Source organism: Pinus tabuliformis, chromosome 4_1 (genome assembly GCF_031772625.1).
Source record: "Pinus tabuliformis cultivar Carrire ecotype Pingquan chromosome 4_1, CPIR1, whole genome shotgun sequence".
Taxonomy (NCBI): domain Eukaryota; kingdom Viridiplantae; phylum Streptophyta; class Pinopsida; order Pinales; family Pinaceae; genus Pinus; species Pinus tabuliformis.
In genome coordinates, this window is record NC_142303.1 from 833,837,682 (window position 1) to 833,864,354 (window position 26,673).

The 26,673-nt window shown below is 39.1% G+C and overlaps 1 protein-coding gene across 1 annotated transcript; it reads left to right on the top strand.

Moving 5' to 3' along the window:
• Positions 1–20,442: 20,442 nt before the first annotated feature.
• LOC149178806 (uncharacterized) lies at positions 20,443–26,108 on the top strand. The gene is made up of 3 exons (XM_089422244.1): positions 20,443–21,198; positions 23,264–23,792; positions 24,124–26,108. Exons 1-3 carry the CDS (start codon positions 20,443–20,445, stop codon positions 26,106–26,108), a joined length of 3,270 nt encoding a protein of 1,089 aa, XP_089278370.1.
• Positions 26,109–26,673: the final 565 nt, after the last annotated feature.

Consider the following 26,673-nt stretch of genomic DNA (forward strand, 5'->3'; position numbering starts at 1 on the left):
CTATGGACTGTCTTCCTAGTAAAGTACTAAAATTCGTACAATGTATGATTAATTGTTAAACATAATAGCATTTGTTTGGACTCATTTTTTAGTCTCATCTGATGTTATTATATTTTAGTTTACATATATGTGTTAAATATGGTTTATCTTGGTTCGGTGCCTACTATTAGGCATACTAATACATCTATTGATCATTCTTTTTCCTTATATAATTTTCATAATTTTCATTGATTAGATAAGGTTCTTAACTCGGTGAAATGGGTGTTTGTTGGCATTATGGCTAAAGTGTTGTCCTTGATGGCAACTCATACAGGTGATGGATCACTGTACAACAGGTCAGTAGCAGAGATTGATGATTAGCCCACAAATAATGAAGAAAACAAGAGGTACGCAGGTACACCGTACAAAAGCTGCGGACCCGCAGGCATGTCATAGATAAAGTGCATACATACCCGCAGGTACACCATGTAAAAGTTGCGGACCCCAGTTCACTCACTTCAAGGCAGAGAAGCGCGCTCACGTGGGGTTTCTTATGTTTGGCCTGTGGTATTTAGCCCGCAGTTCTTGATTCTATGGTTTTGGCCCGTGGTATAGGATCTAATTTAGCCCCGGTTTGGATCCCTTGTATTGGTTATCTATGGTATTGATCCATGATTTTAGGAAGAGCCTGCCTATATAAAGCAAAGGAGATCATTTGGCTAGACACTTGTGAAAGAAGAAGATCTTAAGAGAAGCTAGATCTGAAATTCTAGTGATGGGTTTGTGAGAGATAGTTGAATCTAAATCAAGGAGAAACATGAGGGTTACAAGTCGGATCTACTAATGGGTTGAGATCCCTTCGGCGCATGATCAGATCTGTAGATCTGATAGTCTGGGTTATCCTTGAAGTCTGAAAATTTTCTATACCCGCAGGACCGCAAGTGCAGTGAAAGAAAAGTGCGGAGATACACAGGCGCAGAAGCGTTGCAGGTGCGCAGATACGCAGGCGCAGAAGCGCTACAGGTGCGCAAATACGCAGGCCCAGAAGCGCTGCAGATGCGGAGGTACGCAGGAAGTCTGTGAGGCACAGTGCGTGGGTGCGTAGGAAAGCAGTTGGAAACAGTGCGAATGTACGCAGGTGTTCTATGGCTGAAGCTGCGGACTTTTCATGAAATCTATTTAGCTGCCCCTGTTTATTATTGTTGTGTTCTGGGTTTTGAAGTGATGTCTGGTTTCTGGTATTATGTTCTGATAACAGCAGTGATTGATTGAATGATTATGATTAGATTCAGTATTGATAGATGAATGGATCAGGTTCATAATGACTTATCCTTATATGATCTGGTGGACTAGATCTGGTTGATAACTCTCATTGTATATATATTGATCTGGTGATTGGATGATTCAGAAGGTTGTTTGATTATGAGCTTCAATGGTGTTGTTGGGTCCAGTATGAAAATTGGATGAAATGTGGCCTTTCAAATTATGTGTTGTGCTTCAGTGTATCCAGTCTGAAAATTGATGAAACGTGGTACCTGGAGGAGAGAAGATTGTAGGCCAGCACCTATGTACTAGTATCTAAGCTAGTACAAGAGCTAAAAAAAATCTTTGGAGCATTGTAGCAGGTAGCAGCATGCGTACTAGTAAATGGATCGGCTAGTACAAGAGCAAAGGGGGTTGTAGCTCTCGTACTGGTATAAGACTGCACTAGTTCAAAATATTGTAAAAGGATTTTCTTATTAAGAAGAAGATTGAGATGACTTGCAGCAGGTGGTTTTCTCCCGCATTGGGTTTCCACCTTATATCATGGTGTTCATGTGTGTGCCTTATGTGTGATGATCTACTCTATGTTACTGCATCTGTTAACTGATAATATGGTTGATAATGTTCTAATGCACTCATCAATTAACTTAATCATAAGAAGTTGTGGAAGTAGAATATATGAATCAGAGTTTGGAAATGAAAAGTTTTATTGACTTGATAATACTGATTCACCCCCCCCTCTCAGTATTATTTCCAACAATTGGTATCAGAGCAGGTCCTTTGGTAGAAGCTTGATCGCTTGAAGGAGATCCGTGGAACAATGGGAAAGAAGCTTAAGAAGAAAGCAACTAAGAAGAAGAAGACATCTCAGAAGAACTATGATAGTGGGAGAATCGATTGGGGATTAGGTATAAGAAGCTCTTCAGATTCAGAATCATTTCAGAATGAAGATGAACTATCAGGTATGAATTTGCTATCCTCTGATGTTCTAGATATCTTTCCTTTTGGAAAAGATGAAAGTGATAGTGAGACTACTGAATTTGCTCTTATGGGTGAGCAAGAAAGATATCAAATTGAGGCAGAATTTAAAAGTCTTACAGACAAAATTAGAACTCAGCAAGATCTGTTGGACAAAAGGAACTGTGCTTTTGAAAGGGTAACTGCCGAACTAAAAGCTCATCAAGAGAGAGGAAGCAAGGTAAGGAAGCTATTTAAGGACAAATATCAAAAGTTGTTGGATGAAGTAACATCACTAAGAAATGAAGTCATTGAAAAGAACACAACAATCAAGGAGCTCAGAGATCGATCTAGTTATTATGAAAATCTTGAAGCCACGATCCGCTCACTAAAGGAAGATCTTGAAGAATCAAAGAAGCAGAATAAAGATCTAGTCCAAGATATTGAAAAACAGGGAAACGAAGTTATTAGCTTAAAATCTTAGCTAGAATGTGCCTTCAGAATTCGTCAAATGCAACAGGATCTGAATGAAGAACAAGAAAAGGAGATTCTCAAGCCAAAGCATCAGTTGGAAGAAGAAAGGAAAGCTGAAGAAGACATGAAGAAGCAATATCTAGAAAAAGAAGAACAACTTCAGGTTGAGGTAAATAACTTGAAAGGTAAATTAGAAGAAAAGGATAAGCTTTTACGATTTCAAGATAGTTCTAAAGTTTTGGATGATATTCTTAGTAGTCAAAGGTCTCCTGCTATAAAGACTGGTCTTGGTTTCCATGAATCTGTTGAAGGTGAATCTAGTTCACAAGGTGAGGCAAGGAACTCTAAAGAGAAATCTAAAGTGATCAACGAAGAAATGAAAGATCAATCTCATCATCAACGAAGGAAAGAGATTTCTCAAAGAAAATCCTTTACTCCTCCTATGAATAACGTTGAATGTTATGTATGTCATAATCTTGGACATGTTGCAGCTAGATGTAGAAGAAGAAGGGTTCAAGACCATTATGCAGAAAGATCATCACATTCAAGGTACTTTAATGGATACTGCTTTGCTTGCAATATGTATGGTCATAAAGCTGCTGACTGTTACAGGAGGAATATGAAACATGTAAGATGTTATGCATGTAACAAGCTTGGACATATAGCTAAGGAATTCAGGAACAAAGTGTGGGCACCATATCAAAAGGAGAAAATGTCATCATCACGCTTGAAGATATGGAAGAAAAAGTAAGTACAGTCAAAAAAAGGCGGCACAGCACAATGTACAGACATACCAGAATCAGAGGGAGATGAAAGTACAAAACTTCAGTCTCCTGAATCTCATATGCAAACTCCATAAAGGGAAGTCGCGTATATATGCGAGTTGGATACTGCACAATCACGTATATGATTGTTTGAAGAAAGGCAGTAGGGAAAGTGAAGTTGGAAGTGAATCTATGAAGTGTGATCTCTCGAGCACAAGATCAGATCTGGGAATCTGACTGTCAGTAGCACAGAGGAGGACTGTTAATTGGGTTCTAATCAGAGGTAAGCAGACCATTCACTATGAAAGTGCGAGGGTACGCAGCGCAGCAATGGTCCTGGTGCGTAGGTACGCGGCGACATAGGAGGTCAAGCTGCGAAGGTACAGTATAAGTGCGCGGCGTAACAAAAGGGCACATGCGGACAGACGCGGCGAGACAGAAGAAGCAGTGCGAAGCAAGATCGGAGGTACGCGGCACGATAGAAGGAAAACCTGCAGAGGTACATAGAAGTACGCGGCGCAATAGAAGCAAAGAATGCGTGGCCACAGTAGAGGTACACGACGCAATTGATGGCACAGGTGCATGGGTACGCGTTGTAGTAGAAGGTTGTCTGCGTGAATACGCAAAATCACAGAAAGTGAAGTGCGGGGATACACAGAGGCGCGGAAGGTGACGTGAGGAGCCACGCAGGCCATATAATGAGAAACTACGGATCTGTCTTGAGGCATTTATTGGCTGACTTTTCTTACTGATAAGATCTGACAGATGGCACAAGTTTAGGGGGAGCATATGCTCTTAATGCATTGTTGGCATTATGGTTAATAGTCCTTGGTGATGATGCTTATATAGATAAATGATTCATCTTGCTATGAGTTGTTCACATGGTTCTTGGATCAGATTTGTGGTTGATTCTATAATGGTGCTTACATGGTAACTTTCATGAGGATAAGGAGAAGCACTTAGCTTAAATTCACATATTCTTGATGATGAGTCACTCATATGTTGTTGTTGACATATGCATAAAGATCATATATTACAGTCATGATGCATGATTCCTTTCATTCTTGGCACAAATGGATGAGGATTGTTGGCTGGATACAGGGATGATTATTCAAAGTTGCATTGTTGGAGACATTATGATGATGAGCTCTTACCTATATGATGATAGGTTGTTTCGTACATATGTTGATTGATGCAGATATTCCCAAATGATGATCATGATGGCTATGGTGTTTCTCACATAGAATGTGAAATTCTGTTGATGCGGACATACCTTGATGATTCATGCACTAATTGTTGTTGACAGATACTATGGAGCAGATCATACAGTGTTGTTGCTGATGTTTATCTTAGGTGATTGGTCTCTGTTATAAATGTCATATCACGACTCATGATGTAATAGTATGTCTCTATCTATTGTAGTCATCTCTTCAGGTCATGTAACAACCTATGTTGGTTTCCCCACTATGCCTGGGATGAAGATGTAATGTATTTAGTTCCTGATGTATCCCCACTTGGTTGGGTGATGGATGTATATATTGAGTCTTTTGGTGATAAGAAGGTCATTTATGATATATAGAGTCATGTTCTTCTTGTAGAACATCTTTTTGCAGACCTTGCTTACAGTCAGGGGGAGCTTGAGCATGAACAACACTATATAGCAGAGCAGATATTTCAGCTTGTTCTCAGAAAGAGCATTATCAGATTGGTGCACCATGGCATATACAAAGGGGGAGCTCATTCAGAGACTTCAGCAGATCTGGTTTATAGTCAAGGGGAGCATGTTCTTAGGGGGAGAAAAACCCTTTGCCCTTGATGTCAAAGGGGGAGAGTGATTTGGTGATGTTTCCATCAAGTCCAAAGGGGGATATTGTTGGCATTATGATGCATGTGTTGTACTTGATGGCAACCCTCTCATAGAAGATCATCTCACGTGTATACATTCAGATGAATCCACAGAAGAGATATCAGATATGACAGAATACATGGATGTAGGACAGTTCAAAGGGATCAGATGACAATTCACAAGTAAGCTTTGCCATCAAGTCCAAAGGGGGAGATTGTTGGCATTATGGCTAAAGTGTTGTCCTTGATGGCAACTCGTACAGGTGATGGATCACTGTACAACAGGTCAGTAGCAGAGATTGATGATTAGCCCACAAATAATGAAGAAAACAAGAGGTACACAGGTACACCGTACAAAAGCTGCGGACCCGCAGGCATGTCATAGATAAAGTGCGTACATACCCGCAGGTACACCATGTAAAAGGTGCGGACCCCAGTTCACTCACTTCAAGGCAGAGAAGCGCGCTCACGTGGGGTTTCTTATGTTTGGCCCGTGGTATTTAGCCCGCCGTTCTTGATTCTATGGTTTTGGCCCGTGGTATAGGATCTAATTTAGCCCCGGTTTGGATCCCTTGTATTGGTTATCTATGGTATTGATCCATGATTTTAGGAAGAGCCTGCCTATATAAAGCAAAGGAGATCATTTGGCTAGACACTTGTGAAAGAAGAAGATCTTAAGAGAAGCTAGATCTGAAATTCTAGTGATGGGTTTGTGAGAGATAGCTGAATCTAAATCAAGGAGAAACATGAGGGTTACAAGTCGGATCTACTAATGGGTTGAGATCCCTTCAGCGCATGATCAGATCTGTAGATCTGATAGTCTGGGTTATCCTTGAAGTCTGAAAATTGTCTATACCCGCAGGACCGCAAGTGCAGTGAAAGAAAAGTGCGGAGATACGCAGGCGCAGAAGCGTTGCAGGTGCGCAGATACGCAGGCGCAGAAGCGCTGCAGGTGCGCAGATACGCAGGCCCAGAAGCGCTGCAGATGCGGAGGTACGCAGGAAGTCCGTGAGGCACAGTGCGTGGGTGCGCAGGAAAGCAGTTGGAAACAGTGCTGATGTACGCAGGTGTTCTATGGGTGAAGCTGCAGACTTTTCATGAAATCTATTTAGCTGCCCCTGTTTATTATTGTTGTGTTCTAGGTTTTGAAGTGATGTCTGGTTTCTGGTATTATGTTCTGATAACAGCAGTGATTGATTGAATGATTATGATTAGATTCAGTATTGATAGATGAATGGATCAAGTTCATAATGACTTATCCTTATATGATCTGGTGGACTAGATCTGGTTGATAACTCTCATTGTATATATATTGATCTGGTGATTGGATGATTCAGAAGGTTGTTTGATTATGAGCTTCAATGTTGTTGTTGGGTCCAGTATGAAAATTGGATGAAATGTGGCCTTTCAGATTATGTGTTGTGATTCAGTGTATCCAGTCTGAAAATTGATGAAACGTGGTACCTGGAGGAGAGAAGATTGTAGGCCAGCACCTACGTACTAGTATCTAAGCTAGTACAAGAGCTAAAGGAAATCTTTGGAGCATTGTAGCAAGTAGCAGCCTGCGTACTAGTAAATGGATCGGCTAGTACAAGAGCAAAGGGGGTTGTAGCTCCCGTATTGGTATAAGACTGCACCATTTCAAAATATTGTAAAAGGATTTTCTTATTAAGAAGAAGATTGAGATGACTTGCAGCAGGTGGTTTTCTCCCGCATTGGGTTTCCACCTTATATCATGGTGTTCATGTGTGTGCCTTATGTGTGATGATCTACTCTATGTTACTGCATCTGTTAACTGATAATATGGTTGATAATGTTCTAATGCACTCATCAATTAACTTAATCATAAGAAGTTGTGGAAGTAGAATATATGAATCAGAGTTTGGAAATGAAAAAGTTTTATTGACTTGATAATACTGATTCACCCCCCCCTCTCAGTATTATTTCCAACAGTGTTCTAGGAAATTCCCTACTTTTAAGGAAAACTCTGACCAATTCCCTTGAATTTCTTATATTTCATAAGTAAAATTATTGCAAGAGTTCATATTTGTATCCAGGCCATATGTGCTTCTAGATCCTTGTCGCTTGCGTGCATCTAGATATGCTTGAGCACAACTAGAAATAGGAAATGAGAAGATACACTTGAGTATAGCATATATCTCCAAGAGTATGAGAATCCCGTTACATAAACCTCATGCATTTTTGGAAATGTGTCGTATTTGAAATAATCTAGATAAGAAGGAAAGTAGGTGGTGATATCTGGTGAGGACCCCACTAGGGTGGATTGAAAGGTTAAACCAATTGGAAATGTTGGATCTGGGTGATCAGGGAGGTTGTGAATAATGAAGATATTTGTGGAGCATGATATTGAAGATGAAGGATAAGTTATATGGATTCCTTTGAAGGACTGGATATGGTTTGGAATGGAAAGAAAGCATGCTCTTTGTGGGAGTTATGGGATCTACAAGAAAAGGTAAGTGGAGGACGTTGTGTTGGATGAAGTAACTGCATGTATGATTATGTGCTCCATAATAATGTCATGCGAAGGAAGAGATCTAAGATCTAAGTGATTGAAGGGTATAGGGGATATTACACTATGGAACCTAGATTTCCTTAGCTAGATTACATAAAAAGATTGATCCCAATGGGGCTTGTGAGTTGGGATGAGATGGAAAATTCCATACAGACTTAACAATGACTATGTAGGTGCCACAATGGATCCATGAGTGATGTGGACTACTCAAGGTGACATGGAAGATACATGTGGTTTCCATGTGGTAGTGTCCTACTAATGTGGCAAGAGTTAATTGGTCAAGATCTAAAATGGAATACCTTTCAATCTGAAAGATAGATTGATATCAAATTTATATTGCTGGAAATCTCTCAATGAGCCTAACGCAATGATGGAAATTGTTTTGAGATTCAATAAAGTTCCAAAAATAGGATTTTTGTAATCCCATCTTCACCATGGACCATAAGGGTCAAACTAATTTATAAGTAACACCTACCATGACCCAAAATAACAGAAGGGATGGGAGGGGGTGTTATGTAGTGGCATTAGAGCATGGTTGAAAACTTGGACAATATGGTCTCAAGAACAGATGGAATGAAAAACTAAGGTTCAGTAGACCTGAAGAGGCTCACACTTAGATGATTAGAATTTATTTTATTAAGCTGTTATATATTATATATATATATATATATATATATATATATATATATATATATATATATATATATATATATATATATATATATATATATATATATTGAAAAATTTGTAGTTGTCATGGGATGCTAGACTTGGTAAAATGTTGATATCAAGCCTGGTGATGATATGATTATAAACATGTCGATGTGTCCTTTTTAATTCTTGGAATATAACACTAACCTGTGCTTTAAATGTGCGAATAGAGAAAAAAGTAAAAGTCTCCATAATAGTATGCTTAGTGTTGACATGGCAAGGCAATAAATCAATATTTTTATGTTGATATAACTAACAACTATGTGTGTGTGAGAGAGCATATAAGAAAACCCAATTGCATCAAGAAATAAAATGATGAATAAAAATAAGCAACATCACAACATGGAACAATTCCACTATGATCGATAAGGGAAAAGTTCCCCTAACAGAATATAAACCTTCAAGAGCTTGACATATAATATGAAGCATTGCAAAGTAGAAAATGAAAGACTCATTAGAAAGAAAAAGGAATAGGAAAAGCTAAACAAGATATTTATACAACACCTATCATACATGAAATGATTGTTACAACATGCATCAACCTCTAGAGATATAGAAGAATGACAGGTTGATAATACCAAAAAGAAACCTTGTAAGACTAGAGAGAAAAGGAATCTATTTACATGTTGGAACTATGGCGAGGGACATCTAAGGAGAGGCTTCCCTAACAAACATCAAAGGAAGAAAATTTTATGCAAACTCCAAACACCTGAACCAACAACCAATAATGTAAAAAAATATGTGGGAGAAACCCCACAAACTCTTTCGAATACTAAAAAGCTCCTTCTTGAACTATTTAGAGGGATACTGAAATTTTGAGGTTGTTGTAAACCTTGGGAAGGAATCTAAATAAAGTTTTGTGCATATGATGGAAATTGGCACACTAAACACTAGAACTCAAGAGATTGAAATTTTTGTGAACTAATGAATTATGTGTAGAGAGGGGTTATTTGGAGTTGTATGAAAAGACTCTATGGATTAGTTTATCTGCCACTGAGTGAGTCCCTTAGTGGTGAAATTACTCAGTGAGATAGACTTGACAATGGAGTCATACGAAAAGATTTTGTCCATAAATGCTTACAGGTATGCCTGTCTCAGTGAAACATGTATGCCCTAGTGGTAGATGATGATTCTATCTTGGATAAAATTTCCCCACACTCACTAGGATGTGAGCATGAGGGATATTGTTCGATAAAGACAAAGCTAAAGACTACATGGAGCTATGGAGAATATACACCACTGATTGTTTTTTTGGTTTAATAAACCACTTAGTGCTTGCAAATCCAAGGACGAAAAGAATAACTATAGAGATAAATATCAATTATCAGTTTAACGAAATTTTTGTTTAGGATATGATTTAATATGTTTTTAAATTTTTATGATAATCTCAAAAGAATCATGTGCCTACGATGTAGGTGAACTATTGTATTGTTTAACATAAATATATGAGGATGAATACAAAGAAAGTAGTATCAACATGATAATATTAGAGTGTGCAACAACAACATATTGGAGCTGAATACCTTTAAGACTAAACCTTTGTGGTGACATTGGAACCTCGTGATACAAATTGATTTCCATGAGGTATGCCATGAAAAATGTGTTGTGTTATTAAATAAAGATAGACAGATGCCTTGGTTGTTAAGTCTCTTCCTGTGTAAGGAAGCATTTCCAAGGGATGGAACACTTGAGGGACCAACGAAGTAGAGAATGGGATGCCTAAAATTGGAAGGTGTGTGACTACATGGAAGAGGATAATTGAGTGCACTAGTTTTTAAATAATCATGAGCATATTTGTGGAGGTCAAAGATGCATTAGGTGTGTCCCTAGAAGAAATGAGATGAATTTTCTCCCTAAAGGAGCCCTAAGCATAGTGAATGGCATGGTTGTACATGAAAATTTAGGACATGGGAGATGTCGCCAATGTAATGATTGCAAATATAAATCTCATTATTGTATTTTTGTGTTTCATTTATAGAACACTAAGGATGATCTGGATTTAAACAGGAGCGCAACAAATTACAGAAATAACCATAAACACAGAGATGCAATGGGAATAATACTTCATTTCATGACATGTAAAATACTAAAATATGCTTACAAATAGAAATGGAAATAAACCAGCTAGGGCAATGGTAGCTTATCTCTGAGAAGAAGTGTGGTGGTTACATGCCTCTAAACTGTGTTAAAATGAGGCTCGAAGGCCTATTGATTGTTTAGAAATAATGGAAAACCCCAAAGATCCAAAAACCTAACCCTAGGAGATGAAACGTCAAACCATGGACGCCGTTTGGGTAAATTGGTACATCAACTTCCTGAGGTCGTAACTTTGGCATACGATCTTCATTTGATGTGAAAAATACCTCGTTAGAAATATCTATCTGAGGAATAAAACTTTTAAGTGACCAACATTAGTCAATTACCCATGTTGCTCATAGTTTTCCCAAAAAACTTCATTTAGAGCCTCAAAACGGCTCTGGAAGTTTAGGACCCGAAAAACTACCAAAAATAGTAAATTGTGCTACAATTAAGGAAACTGAAAAACTAAAAGAGACAATTGTGGGGGTCCAAGTGGGATAGGTGGGTGGCCACCAACATCCACCTAGATCATTCCTCACCCCTTAGGAAGCAATGGTCCCCATTGCATTGAGTTCCTCCATGAGATGAGGAAACTTGTGTTGAACTCAGTCCCTAGTGAGCTGTTCTGTAACCGATGTTGTGTCCAGTAATGGTGGGAATCATGGTCGATGATGGTCCACATTGAAAAATCGGTGCAAGCGAAGGAATGGGGGAATGTTGTGCTCCAAATCATTGTTTCCCACAGCCTTGGTAATGGTGTAAGGTCAGAGCTTCTAATGGGCTCTTCTAAGGCATTCTTTTTGCAGATGCAACCAGACTTTGTTGCCCACTTGAAACTTGTGTGGCACCCCTATGGGTGAGGAGAAGTTTTTCCTGTGTTATTTCATGACCATATCCCTCTACTACTACTGTTGTGTTGAGGAACCCTTTGCGGGGGTCATGGATGTGGCAACAATCTTCCCCTTAATTTGGGAGTGAACCAGAACGAAAATGAATTTCCTAGTCTGGGGGATGAGCTTGTTGCCTTTCCTAGCAGTGATCAAAGAGGTGGTGATAGGTGGGGCTACCTCCAGTATCCTGTATAATTAATTATCCAAAGAAATAATAGCAGTGTGAGGCCTTGACTCATACACAGCATGTCACCCCCCTAAGTATGGTCGGCCTAATGGTACATCACAAACATCAAGAGGTGCAACATCACACAATACGTCATTTATGAATGGCTTGATGCTGTAGGGAAGGCAGCACTGCTGGCGGACTTGGAGATCTTGTCCTTGGTGAAGCCACTCGATACTATATGGTTGTAGGTGTGGTGTAGTGGGTAGGCCCAACCGCTTCACGACCTCTACTGAAATTAGGTTCTTTTGGCTCCCACTCTCAACAATGAATCGCAGCGATGAACCCTTCACCCACATCTGTGAGTGGAAAATACGCTCCCCCTCCTCTGGATCTTCGAGCTCATTCTTCTAGATCTTAGCAGTGGCAATAATGGCATTGGGCTCCCCGTCAATGATCTTCTTCCCTTTGCCATTCCCCTTGTCAGGCTCTAACTCAGGGTCAGAACATGCATCTGACTCTGAAGGCTTACACTCATCCACCAGTGACTTCTTGGTCCGACACTCACTTGCGTTATGAGTGGGGCTCTTATGGAACTCACACCACTTTCCTGTGTCCTTTTTTGGCTTCGTGGTGTTGTTATTTTATTTCGGCTTTGACGGTTTGTCTCGGTTCACCCTGCCTTGGCTTTGTCCTTCGTTCTTCGGATTCGTAGATCCAAAGTCTCGCTTCTTTTGTTTAAACTTCTACTCGATTTTTACAGCGTATCGGTACATCGTGCCAAGTGAGGAGATTTTCAGGAACTCCATCTCATCCTAGATGTATCTGTGTCGGAAGCCACGGTATCTGAGTACCAAATGTAGCTCAGATTCCTTGATAACCAACTGTGTGCAAAGGGTATGAAAAATGTTTGTGAACTACGGCACATCTTGGTCTCTTCCCTGCCGTAATGTGGTCCACTTTATGTATTTGTCCTCATAGCTTTTGACAGGTTAGTACTGCTCCTTGATGGAATCCTAGAATCAATTCCAAGTGGCTGCGACTGAAAATAGTGAGGCCGTACTTTCATCCTTCTGCTCGCAGTAGGTTTCCCACGAGTCCTTGACGTGGGGGGTTGCTTTGAGAAGAGCAAAAATAATCTTTTCCCAACTAGAAAATTCATGAACAGAAAAATACCCTTCTAGCAGATTTAACCATTTATCTATAGCATCTGCATCTATCTCACCCTCGAATATGTGGATTTCAAAATTAACTTGTACCTTAAAGGGTGTGGCGTTTCCAAAGTAGCTGTTGGAAGCCAATGCATCACCCCAGGGTAACCGCTGAAGGATCTGGTCAAAGTTTTCCATCATTGCATTCCTTTGTTGCTCGAGGGCTTCTTTGAGAAAGATTTTGATAGGATCTCCTGCCCCCTCGTCTTTCATGTCTTTCGCCATGGGAGGCCGTCAGAATTCTGCAAAGGTTCGACCAGTTCAAGCCCAAACTCCTTATATCCCGACCTTGTTCGGGACATGCAAAAAAAAAAACAGAGAAGGAGAAGACCGCTCTGATACAACTGATCTGAATTTAAACAGGAATGCAACAAATTACAAAAATAACCATAAATAAAGAGATGCAGAGGGAATAATACTTCATTTCATTACTCTAAAATACTAAAATATGCTTACAAACAGAAATCAAAATAAACCAGCTAGGGCGATGGTAGCTTATCTCTGAGAAGAGATGTAGCAGCTACATGCCTCTAAACTATGTTACAATCAGGCTCAAAGGCCTATTTATTGTTGAGAAATAATGGAAAACCATAAAGATCCAAAAACCTAACCCTAGGAGAAGAAACACCAAACTGTGGGCCCCGTTTGGGTAAATTGGTACATCAACTTCCCGGGTCATAACTTTGGCATCCGATCTCCGTTTGATGTGCACAATACCTCATTAGAAATATCTATCCGAGGATTACAAATTTTGAGTGAGAAACATCAGTCCACAACCCATGTTGCCCCCAATTTTACCAAAAAGTGTCGCTTAGGGCCTCAAAATGGCTCTGAAAGTTCAGGACACGAAAAACTACCAAAAATAGTAAATTGTGCTACAATTAAGGAAACTAAAAAAATGAAAGAGATAGTTGTGGGGGTCCAAGTGGGATAGGTGGGTGGCCACCAACATCCACCTGGATTAAAGGATAGTGTTACTTTAAGGGGCTGGGTTTAATAACAACCCTTTTTCTACTCCAATGTAAGTGGTACTATGTTTTTTTTAATGAGAAATTACGTAAAAATGTAAAATGTGGATAAGTTGGAGGACTGGACACATATTCATAGGCTAAAGAGGAGGATATTATTTTTTTGTGTTTAAACCCAAACCCATATCACATCACTTAATTAGGTTCTACCTATCCCTTGAATAATTAAATGGTCTACACAACATACAACAATGTTGGGTATGTGTTGCCTTAGTGAAGGACTAACCCCATATAGTCCCTATTCTCATGGGGCATGTTTGGAAGTCAACACGCAAGAGACGGGACAAGGATAGTGGTGGTAGAGAATTAATAAGAAAAGGGGGAAAGAGAAGGAGAAAATGAAGTGGATCAAGAGTGCTCAAGAGAAACAATGTTACAAAAATTCTTTGTGGTGTGAATGGGAAATCATTCCCTACATTTTGGTGTGACCTAGTGCATGTATCAATGTTGGATTTGGAAAAGAAGACACAAAGGAGATATTGGTTCACTTGGTGTTTGCCTTAGGGTTGAAAAAAAACCCTTAGAGTGAGATCATATGCATTGACGGAGAAACCCTTCACTGAACTTTGGATGAATCCATGTCATTCATTTATGAGAGATATAGAGATTCACTATGGTGCTTATTGTTTGGGAGTAGTTAATAAACAACCTAGATAGTGAACCCTTCCTTTTTATTATATATCTAACTAATTATTGGTGTGAATTCACTTAAAAAATTAAATCCTCAAACGAACAGAGAATGCAATAAAGAGAGAAATTGAGCTCTGCCATTAACAAAAGAGACAAATAGAAAAATCGGGTAGGAGACAATTGATAGCTTAAAATGATCTCATCAACATTTAGGAAGACCACCGAGTTTTGGAAATTAGAAGGTTAGACATCTGGTCTTGATGATGAACCACACTTGTTGGTTCGAAACGCGTCGGCCAAAAAATTATCTCATGTGATTTCTACCGAAAGACTTTGTTTAATTTATTTTATTGTTTTAATTTTAATCAATTTTAAAAGTTAAAAATGAAAATTAATTCATTCAAACAATATTTAAAACAAAGAAAATTAAATAAAACTAAAAGAACATAAAAAGGTGAACGTAAGTAATATTATTTTGATGGAGAGTTTATATTAATGGTGGTAGGTATAGTGGATGAGGGAGGAGCCACGTGTTGGTGGAATTATATGTATTATAATTCCAATATTTAATTATCAAATCTGGGATTGTAAGAATTAGATATGCAATCAAAGGAAATGCATGATTAGAGCATGTTCTAATGTATGCTAACAACTAACCCTAGAAAGAACCAATCACTAAGGATTATCACTTGTCACTGGATTGTGCGACTCTAATGCTTATCAGGTTTTGAACCACAATATTTCATTAACAATATTCATGTGGTTTTATATATGTAGCTTATTAGATCTTGAAACTTCAATGGTTTTAATCCTATAGTGATGAAAACCCACTAAACATGCTACAAAAAACTAAATGCTGGCAACTATAAGAAAAAGCGTACAAGGCAATTAAACAAGAAGGCAATAAACTACATGAAATGTATTAACAAACTATCAAAAATAAATGTTAAGCAATATTAGAGATATATTGTAGGTTCTTATTCATTGTAGGAATCTTTTACCAAGTATATGCAATGATCCAATCAACTAAATAATCCTAAACTACAAATTACATATTTTTTAATACCCTATTCTAGTACAAAACCTAGTACCGAATTTAGTACAAAAAGGTTAGAATTTGAAGTATTGAATAAGTACCGAATTAAGTACGAAAATTATTTAAATCGAAATTATGAATATTAAAACATGTTAAGAAACCACTTTTAAATTTGTTTGACTCTTAAGCCTGATAAAAATCAAATTGAATTTAATCGCAACATGATCTATTAACAAATATGAAAACAAAGAAAGCAAATTTATCAAAACTAAAAACTAGAATAAAACATTAAACAAAATTTGTAATTAATAAAAATAAATATTTTCTGAATATTTCTCTACTCTATAAATAAAAATTAGGATGTTACCTCACTCAAGGGGCCCTTCTCGACCTGGCAACATTCCTAGAGACTTAGATGAGAATAATGTGCAAAGCTTCAACAATTAAATATTCATTACAATAGTCTCAACTTCAACTTGCAAGTAGAAGTTCAAATTTATTACAAAATATCAATTCAAAATAATGATAACCTCTATGTGTCCCTCCTTCTCAATATGCATAATTATTCTTTATATTACAATGGAGAGAATGTGATGTTCCAAAGTATCACATCGACTTCCATGAGACTCTCTTCCATACTATGATTAAAACAATAGATAATCCTTTAAATATATATTTTTTGCAACTAAATCATTCCAATCATGTATTCGAGATGGAGACAATGCCACTTGGCATCAGTTTGAATTTCCTCAAAGTTTGGATGTAACTGCAAATCTAGACATTGCTGCCCATAGTTGTTTTTGCGCAGGTACAGAATTAGGTACTTAACTAAGTACTTAATTGAGTACCGAATTTATGGAAAATACCAAACTATTAATGAATTAAGTGTCAAATTTATGTAGGTGGAATTCAGGTTTGAATAAATTCTTGAGATTTAGGTGGGAACACAAATTCATCCATAAACATATAGTTGCAACCCATGTCATCTCGAGATGTGTTAATGTGTGAATCGTTACTTAGTACCAAAACTGATATAAGTACCGAATTATCAAATTCTAGTACTATAACTTTTTTTTTTGGGCACTTAATCATATTAATAAACCATCATTGCAAAACCATGTTAAAAACTCATTTAATCATTAAAAATACAAGGAATCATTAATAATTAACCACAAGGTAAAAGGAATGCATTTAGTGAAAATTGGTAATATAATAGTTACGAAATATGTTACAAAGGTATGAATATGGCTTGTAAATGAAACGTTTGGATAGCCAATATGATAACATATCTAGGACCCAACATTCCCCCATGCCTAAGACTTTGCATGCCCTCATGCAAAAAAATATATACTAGGAAGGGATGATGGATGATATAAGGTGATGATGAAGATAATGGTTGTATGAATGTGGAATTTGAAACTTTGTAAGAAGAAGATACTTTAATGGATTTGGAAATGGGGGTGGTTTAAGAAAGGTGAAGAAATAGGAAGTGGTTAATCATCAAGATTCCTTAAATTTTAATGAGCTAAAGAGCCTTTAAACATGTTTTACCTCAAGTATACCTTTCGGACCTTGATTTGTACTACAGGCTGCAATGGAAGTTGTATGATGCTGAAGATGAAACAAAGTAAGGTTGAGAGTCTGGAAGAGCTGGAATTGATGAGTGCTATTTTGATCTACTGAAGGAAGCTAAAGAGAATGAAATGAAGATGTTGAAAAGGTCCCAACAACCATTCCCTCATTCATGAGGTTTTGCATGTCCTCATGCAAACAAAATGAGGTACCAAAGAAGTGAGGAGGGATGCTGAGATGGCTCTAGTATAAAGAAACCTTGAAAACAAAACAACAGAACTAATGATATGAATACTAAACAAAAATAAGTCATCTCATATTTATTAAAATGATTCAAAGCTAAAACCAAGCATAGAAGAAATTTGAAATCACTCATTACATATGATTTCATCAATATTTAATAGTTTTATGCTCAAGAAAAAGAAACATTTTATAAACTTAAGGGGCTCTCCTTCTTTGTAGCTAGGAGGGTTTTTACTATCACAACAAATGATGAAACAATGAAAAATTAGTTATTACTAACGAAATCTTAAAGTCTTATAGTCATCCAAGTATTACAAATAAGCTTTGAAGTTGAGATCTATTAATTCCCTGTGTTCATAGGCCCCATTTCTAAGATAATTGAATCTTAGGTATAGTATGAAAAACCAATGACAGAGGACTCAAGGTTACCTTAAGGCCTTTCTTTAGTAGCAAATTTATTGAGTTTTATTTTACCCTTGAATTCATCCATATATGCTTCCTTTTTATTTTAACACTATAGAGTAACCAACATACGTGTAGACAAAAGTCTTGATTTGGCTGACACTTCTTTACGAAGAATTCCCCATTTCCCGCAAGCATCCATAGGCCCAATGGGTTTCCCTAGTGGTATCATAGTTCAGCACCCACTTCCGACAGACATCGATAGCCTCGACAAGTTAAACTCTTAAACCTATTTTATAACGAAGGATCTAGTCCCATGTTTCCTACCATTTTAGGTTTAGATTATGGACATTGCTTTTGCAATTGGTAGATGGGGGAGAGGCTTCAGGAAGCCCCTTAAAAGCATAGGATGATACCTTTCAGAGTGACTTAGATTACTTGCATAATGTCTTGGATGCATAAGGTACTCATAGGTACTCAAAGGACATAACATGAATGAGCCATTTTCAATGTGAGATAGATGAGACTGCTAAAGAATAACCATTGTTTTCATATATGATTTCGCCTTTAAATTAGTGTTCCACTATGAATAGAGACTTCATCAATTCTTCTACAAGTCTTAATAAATATGCTCGAAGATCATCCTTTGATGTTATGGTTATAGTATTCAAGTTTATTTTTTTAATTGGTATCATTGTATGGACCTCTTTACTTTGTTATGATCCCCTTAATATGTTTTGGTAACTATATTTTGAGCAAATGGTTTCTATTGATAATCAGAAATATATATTAATAAGAGAAATAAAATTTAAAATAAAAAAGGTATATAAGCTATGAATAGTTTGGAATTATAATTTAATTCAAATTCTATGAAAAGAGTTGCTTATTTGATCATATTTGTGAAATAGCGGTCTTAAAACATATAAGTAATGATAAAGAATGAATGCATCATTTTTAACAACTTAAGGAAGAAGGAAATATATCATAAAATACTCCCTTAAGTGTCCATTCCTTTGATGAATATGTATTTTCCGCTTTTGAAAATATTTTTCCAGTATTTAAGAATTCCAAATGAACAATATCCTTGAATCTTGTTTTTTCTTGCAAAATAGCAATTTGGTACCATAATTTTGGATATTGGTTGGATGAAATATGGTACTAAACAATTCGTATGCAATATTAGACAATATTGCAATACAGTCATTTCAAACTTCACATAATATTCCATAAATTGTTATGAAACCAGCTCACAAAAATATAGAAAAGATAGATCAACGCCTTAGAAATAAGCCTCTTTGAGGGGGAAACCTCCTTTACATTACACAAATGAACAATTATTAGATGATTCAAATGAAAAAACCTCCTTTCTATACATAGGAGTCTAAGGGGTCACAATATAACCAAAGCTGACCTAACAATAATAATATAAAGGCACAATAATAACAATATGGGGACAATAGGGGCACAATAATAACAATACGGGATACAATGACAATAGTAATGGGGTAATCACTAGTATTATAGGGACCTAACATTCCCATCTCCTTCAAAAAAGTGTTTTCCTCAATGCTTGAGTAGTTTTGGATGCTTCTGTATAAAATTCTCATCCTCCCATGTGGAATCTTCAACGGGTAAGTTCTTCCACTTGATGATATACTCTGAAATTGATCAATTTCTTGTTTCTTTCATTGCTTTAGGTTCCAATGTGATTTTTCCTTCCTCGTCAAGTTTTGGAAATATTGTTTGAACTAGAGTCTTGTCACCTATAACCTTCTTTAAGCATGAAACATGGAAAGCTAGGTGTAATCGAGAAGCTGTAGGAAGCTCCAATTTGTATGCCATAGTACCTATCTTTTACAACACCTTGTATGGACCATAATACTTTGGTGATGATTTATTATCCTTCTTAGCTTGCTTGAGGGATATTTGTTTATATGGTTGTAGCTGTAGGAATACCCAATCACCTACATCAAAACTTCTTTCGTTGCGATTTTGATAAGCCTGTTGTTTCATTCTATTATGTGCCAAGGTGAGGTTATCCTTTGATGCAGCAGCATCCGGCACTCTTAATTGAATGAAGAGTCCAAAGCAGAGCAAAGAGAGGACATGGAACATCGAGCTGAATAAGGGGAATCTTTTGTTCTAAAATGGAGAAAAAGATGGAATGGATAAGTCTCTCGAAGACTTATTAATTATAATCTGCCACATATGTATTCTGTAGCAAGCTTTAGGGCTTCAGTTGAGTGATTCAAGGAAAGGACTGATCGGATCCCTTCAGTGATCTGGTCCAATGTATTCTTATAAATAGTGAACCTGCGCATTCAATTAATATATAGCGAGACACATAGAATGTATGTAAGCCTACAGGCAGTGTCAAAAGAGAGGCCACTAACATTGAAGAACAAGCCCATGAGAGATAAAGAGTCTCGACATGTATAAATTGTTCATATTTATATAAACATAAGTCTATTATCGACTGTGTGAATGCGTGAAATTATCTTGCATGGTTGGATTACATATAAATGTTGAATTCGTAGGTTCTGTAACTATGATTGCAAGCAGTGATGAAAAATGCGAATCGCTAGAAGAACAACTTTTAACCTAGCCGCCATTTTTGACCTGCCATTATTTCTGCAGGTATTTCCATAGAAGGCCGCACATGGCACCAGACGTAGGAGGGGAAAGCTCTGCTTCCCCTCCTCAGGATACTCATACGACTGACAATAAGCAAAAGCCTGTACTCCAGACCACGGCAGGCACAGGCTCAGACACAGAGGACTTACAGCAAAGGACGCAGATAGAACAGCAGCATGCAGACCAGACTACGAAAGACACAGAAAACAAGGACAAAGATACCAATGCGCAATCCTCCAAGGTCAAAGCGACCTCCAGAACTTGCATACCCAAAGCGGCTGAATCAATCAAAGTGGAACTTCCCAGCCACCGTATCAACAACGAAATACAATACATGCAGGACTACGCTCTCATTGGAAAATTTCTGGGATTCTGGCCCACAGAGAAAGCCTTACAAGGCTGGATAGCTTCCAAATGGAAACCCAAAGGACAAGTGACTTTGCAGCTTGGCCCAAAGGGTTTCTTCACAGCTATCTTCAACTGTCTCGAAGACAAAACAAAAGTATTTGAAGGCGGCCCGTACTTCTTCAACTCCTCCGGGCTGTATCTAACTGAATGGAAGCCAAGATTCAACCCAGATAAAGAAGACTTTAGCTGGGCCCCTGTTTGGATCAGAATGTACTCACTTCCTGTGGAGTATTGGAAAGAAGAGACTCTGGCTGATATCGGCAACAAGCTGGGGACATTCATCAAAGTTGCATCCGAAACAAAATCTCGCAAATACACCTCCTATGCCAGGATTTGCGTCAAGATGCACCTTACCAAAACGCTTGCAGACACGGTAAGTCTATTTCATGATGATTATGAATGGAATCAGTCTTTAGATTATGAACACATCCCTTTCCGCTGTAGAAAATGTCATGAGCACGGTCATCTCTTCCGTGACTGTCCCTTAAATGTTCAGCCGTCTATCCCTTTACATGAGACAAATAAGGATCAAGATGGTTACATCAAAGTCCCCTCTAGACGCAGGCATGCCAAGAAAAATCAAACCATTCCTGATCTAGGACCCAAGATGAACATCCAGAACCGATTCTCTGTTCTAGCCTCTCAGGATTCACCAATTTCATCCCAAACTGAAAACCTGACTCATCAAAATCCCAACGATGTCCCCTCCATCCACCCCTCTCCCGACCACCTCGGCTCCCTCCTTCTCCCAACTCGCTGAAGCTTCCCCTTTGGTGCTAACCAAATTGGTCTCTGGTCTCGAAACCCCTATCCCCTCTAAGGGGAAATCCAAATTGAATGAAAATCAAATTGCTTCAGATATGGATCTCGACGCCGCTCTCGCCTTAAGTCTTCATGACAATGTCGAGGAAATGGAGCAAAGCATCTCGGTCATTATGGAGGAAAACAGAGAAGATGTAAATTTAAAAGAGTTTGATATTTCCAAGCTGGATATCTCTAAATTGGAAAATGCATGCAAACAAAAAGAATATGAATCAATTCCCCCCTGGCAAATTGATAAAATTGAAGGAGTCCTGTCACGAGTACATCACCACAAGAGTCTGGGTATTCAAGGTGGCAGCCATTGGGATGGAAAAAAAATCATAAAAGACTCAAAGAAAAGAGGCCGGAAATCAGACCTTCAAAGAACAATAGAAGTTGGGGAAATACTAATGGATTCTGGGCTACTCCCCAAGCTGACACAGTTCTTCAAACCCTCAACGAAATCTCCATGAAGCTCACATCCTGGAATGTTAGAGGACTCAACAGTCCCTCAAAACACAGAATGATAAAAAAATTGATTATGCAAGAACAACCAGCAGTAGTTTTCCTCCAAGAAACTAAAAGTAGCAGTTCAATGATAGAAAAACTCGGCAACAAATTGTGGGCAGGCAGCAGGTCAATTGCGGTCGATGCTTCTGGGGCGTCAGGCGGCTTGGCTATTCTATGGAACCCACAGATAGTAACGTTGGACAACTTTCATGCCACTCCATCTCATTCAAGCCACTTTCCATCTTATAGGCACCAACATCCATGGGCATCTCACCAATGTATATTTCCCTCAATCCATTCAGCAAAAATTGGATCTCTTGGATACGATCTCCTTCCTCAACTCAAACAGACGCTTCCCTTTGTGGATCGGAGGAGGAGATTTCAATATCATAAAGGCAATGGAGGAAAAACAAGGTGGCAGAGTCCGTCTCGACAGCGATAGTTCGGGCTTCAAGCAATTCATTCAGAATAATCGACTCATGGACATACCTACATCCAATGGTATTTTTACCTGGTCCAACAAGCGAAAAGGAGTCCACCATATAGCCTCAAAACTGGATCGTTTTCTTATCTCTGACAATGCGATCCATCTAGGAGGAGATTTCAGTACTTCAATTATTCCACAATGTGGCTCGGATCACTGGCCTATAATGCTTCATTGGTCAAGACCAGGTCATGGCTGCAACCGACCCTTTCGCTTTGAAGCCTTCTGGCTGCAACATAGCAATTTAAAGGATGTAGTAACCCAAGCTTGGACAGCATACATTCCACCTGTGGGAGCCAAGATGTATCAGTTCCAAGAAAAGTTAAAACATCTGAAACAGATATTAAAAAGGTGGAATCCCACTCACTTTGGCAACATACAGGAAAGCAAACAGAAGTTAGAACAGCAAATGAAAGAACTTCAACAAAAATTCATTTTGGCAGGACGCACTGAAGAACAGACTCAACAAGAGCAGAGCCTATGGAGATAGATAGAAGAGCGCCAACAACAAGAGGAAGTATTCTGGAAACAAAAATCTCGAATAAGCTGGCTGAAAGAAGGGGAAAAAAACACTAAGTTCTTTCACAGAACAACAATACAAAGGCGAATGTTCAACAAAATAACCTTCGTCAATAACCAACAGGGTGAGAGAATTGAAGTTCATGAAGAAATGGAAAAAGAATTCACCGGCTACTTCAAAGAAATTTTAAAAGAACCTGAAGTCAATCGGGATGAAGCAATTAGCTCCATAACTCAACACATCCCCAAAATTATCAATGAGGAACACAACAAGCAGCTTCTCCAACCTGTCTCTCTGAAGGAAGTTGAAGAAGCCATGGCTCAACTCAAAGATGGCAAAGCACCGGGGCCAGACGGATTTACAGCCAACTTCTTTCATGAATTCTGGGAGCTCATCAAAGTTGAAGTATGGAATCTAGTGGATGAATCCCGTTGTATGCACTGGGTCCTCCCTGCCCTCAACTCCACTTTTATAGCCCTGGTGCCCAAAGAAGCAGCCTCCAACAAACCTGAGAACTTCAGACCAATAGCGTTATGCAATGTAATCTACAAACTCATTTCAAAGGTCATTGCAAATCGTCTTAAGCCTCTTCTACCTATGCTAATCTCCCCAGAGCAAACAGGATATGTCGAAGGAAGACAAATCACAGATGGTATAATACTCTCAAATGAAGTCATACATTCTCTAAAGATCCTAAAAAACCAGGTATGCTTCTCAAGCTTGATCTCTCAAAGGCCTTCGACAAACTGAGCTGGGATTATATAAATAAAATGCTCTTAGCTTTTGGTTTTAATGCAACTTGGACCAGATGGATCATGAGCCTTATTTCTTCTCCAAATTTTTCAGTCTTATTGAATGGATCTCCCTCTCCTCCCTTCTATTCCTCTCGGGGCATAAGGCAAGGGGATCCTCTCTCGCCTTTTCTCTTTGTCCTGATGGCCGAAGGTCTAAGTAGGCTTCTCAAATCTGCTGTTTCCACCCAGGCGCTCAAAGGTCTATCCCTCCACGGCCGCCCTCCTCAGACACATCAACAATTTTTGTTGATGACACTCTGCTCTTCGGGCATCCCTCTGTTAAAGAAGCAGCCACTTTCAAATCCCTTCTAAACATCTTTGCGGAAGCTTCTGGTACCTCTATTAACGCCTCCAAATCGCAGCTCTTTTTCTTCAATACCCCCCCCTCCACGCAACGGTCCATAGCTAGATCTCTGGGATTCACTATTTCTCATCTACCCGCTAAATATCTAGGAGCCCCTTTATCCGATTCCACGATCAAACAAGTGTCCTGGAGAGCACTTCTGGACAAACTTGAATCAAAGCTTTCCTCATGGACCTACAGGGCTCTTAATCTAGCTGGTAGGCTTGTCCTCATAAAATCTGTTCTACAAGCAATGCCGCTCTATCTCTTTTCCATTCTGGCAGCTCCAAAAGGGATATTAAAGGCCATCCGAACTCTGCAACGGAACTTCCTCTGGGGTTCAACTGCTTTAAACAGAAAATGGGCACTTGTCAAATGGACAGAGATATGCAAAACCAAGGCAGAAGGAGGGCTAGGACTTCGTGATCCGCTACATAGCAATAATACAATGAATGCCAAAGTATGGTGGAACTGGGTTTCCAAACCAAACTCCCCATGGGCTCAACTATGGCAAGCAAAATATGCCAGAGGCAGCAGCTGGAGTGATCTCATTAGAATCAACCCAATGGTGCAAGGTTCACTCATCTGGAATAATGCAAAAAAGCAAAGCCGTTTCATACAAGAACACAGCTTTTGGGAGATACACTCAGGAACTGATGCTAGATTTTGGGAGGACTCTTGGCAACAGCTCCCAAAACTTGCAAACTTGTTTCACAAACCACTTTGGCAGGCACACATGAAGCAAACAGGTCACACCCAGGTGAATCAGTTCTGGCTGGCCTCCTCATATCACGATCTTCACACATGGAAACCAGCGCAACAATGGCAAACCGATTGGAAGGGAGAAACATACATAGAAATAGAACAGGAACTCAAAGACAGGAGAATTCGTCTCTCTAACCAGCAGGATAAATTACGTTGGGGATATACAACCAGAGGTACCTTCACTACCAAAGAAGCTTACCATCTGCGTTATTCTAATCTTCAAGAGGAAAGAGACCAAATTTGGAAACAAGTCTGGCACAAAGGACTCTGGCCCAAGATCTCCACCTTCATCTGGCTTTTAAGCAAAAGGCGCATCCTTACTTGGGACAATCTTCTAAAAAGAGGATTCATTGGGCCCTCCCGCTGCCCAAACTGCAATGTCAATAATGAAACAATAAGTCATCTAATGGAAGATTGCCCACTAGCAAAAAAAATCTGGGAGAAAGTTGAATATTGTAATATGAAAGCAATACCTAGACATATGGACATTACGGAAAACATAAGAAACTGGGTTAAAAATCCATTCAAGTGTCAAATTCTAAACGCCCTATGGGATATCATTCCTGGCTTCATGTATTGGACTCTGTGGAAAGAGCGCAACCACCGTATCTTCAACAACACTTATCGATCCATGGATGATCTTTGGCTTATGTTCAAGCAAAATATTCAAGAAACCTTGGCCATTCGAATCTGGGATGATACAGACTGGCCTAATCTTCCTCTAGAATGTCGAATACTGAAAGCTTGGGATCTAGATCTCAAGCCCTTGGTCAAAGCCAAATCGGCTCCCAACTCTATCTCGGACTCTCCATCTTCCTGGTCCCCTCCTGCCTCAAATTCCTACAAGATCAACTTTGATGGGGCAGCCAAAGGCAATCCCGGAGCTGCAGGTTACGGAGGAGTTATAAGAAATCACTCAGGAGCTGTGCAATTCTTATTCTATGGCTCTCTAGGCAAAAACACCAATAATGTGGCTGAGATGGAAGCTCTCTGGAAAGGACTATGTTTGGCTGAGGAACATAACCTCTCTCCCTTGAAGTTGAAGGGGACTCGCTCATTCTTATAGAGGCAGCCAAAAGGATACAAGCAGGTGCGAAAGCAGACAAAATAGCAAAAAGTTGGAGGTTGCTAAGCCGCTTGGAATCCCTGGAGGAACTGCTTCTCACTCCCCGCAACATAACCTTCAAGCATGTCAGGAGATCAGCGAACCAGGTAGCAGATCGGCTGGCCAATCAAGGAGCGACTCAGTCGACCCTGTATTTCTCAGGAGCACTGGACTTGATTGAAGATGATCAACTTAAGAAAGATTGCATCTCTCTGGTGCAGAAAGATCTCCTTCTCCCGGATGCGGGTGACATCACCGCCTATGCCGCGTGTTGAGGTAGTTAAGAGGCATGTGGCTTGTCACATGGGCCTCTGGCAGCCCGGACAAGCCACGCCATGCCAAACTGCTCGAACCTTAAATTCGCCGGAAGGCGATGCAATTGGTATTTTCGCAATGTCTCGGGGGGATGGGAATGTCGTTTGGCTGTCTCGTCTGGAGCAGAGGAGCGTTGGAGGAATGTACAGGGAGTTGCAGGCGCCATTCAATGCGCTGCAACATACGAGGAGCAAGGCGGTTAATAAGGAGG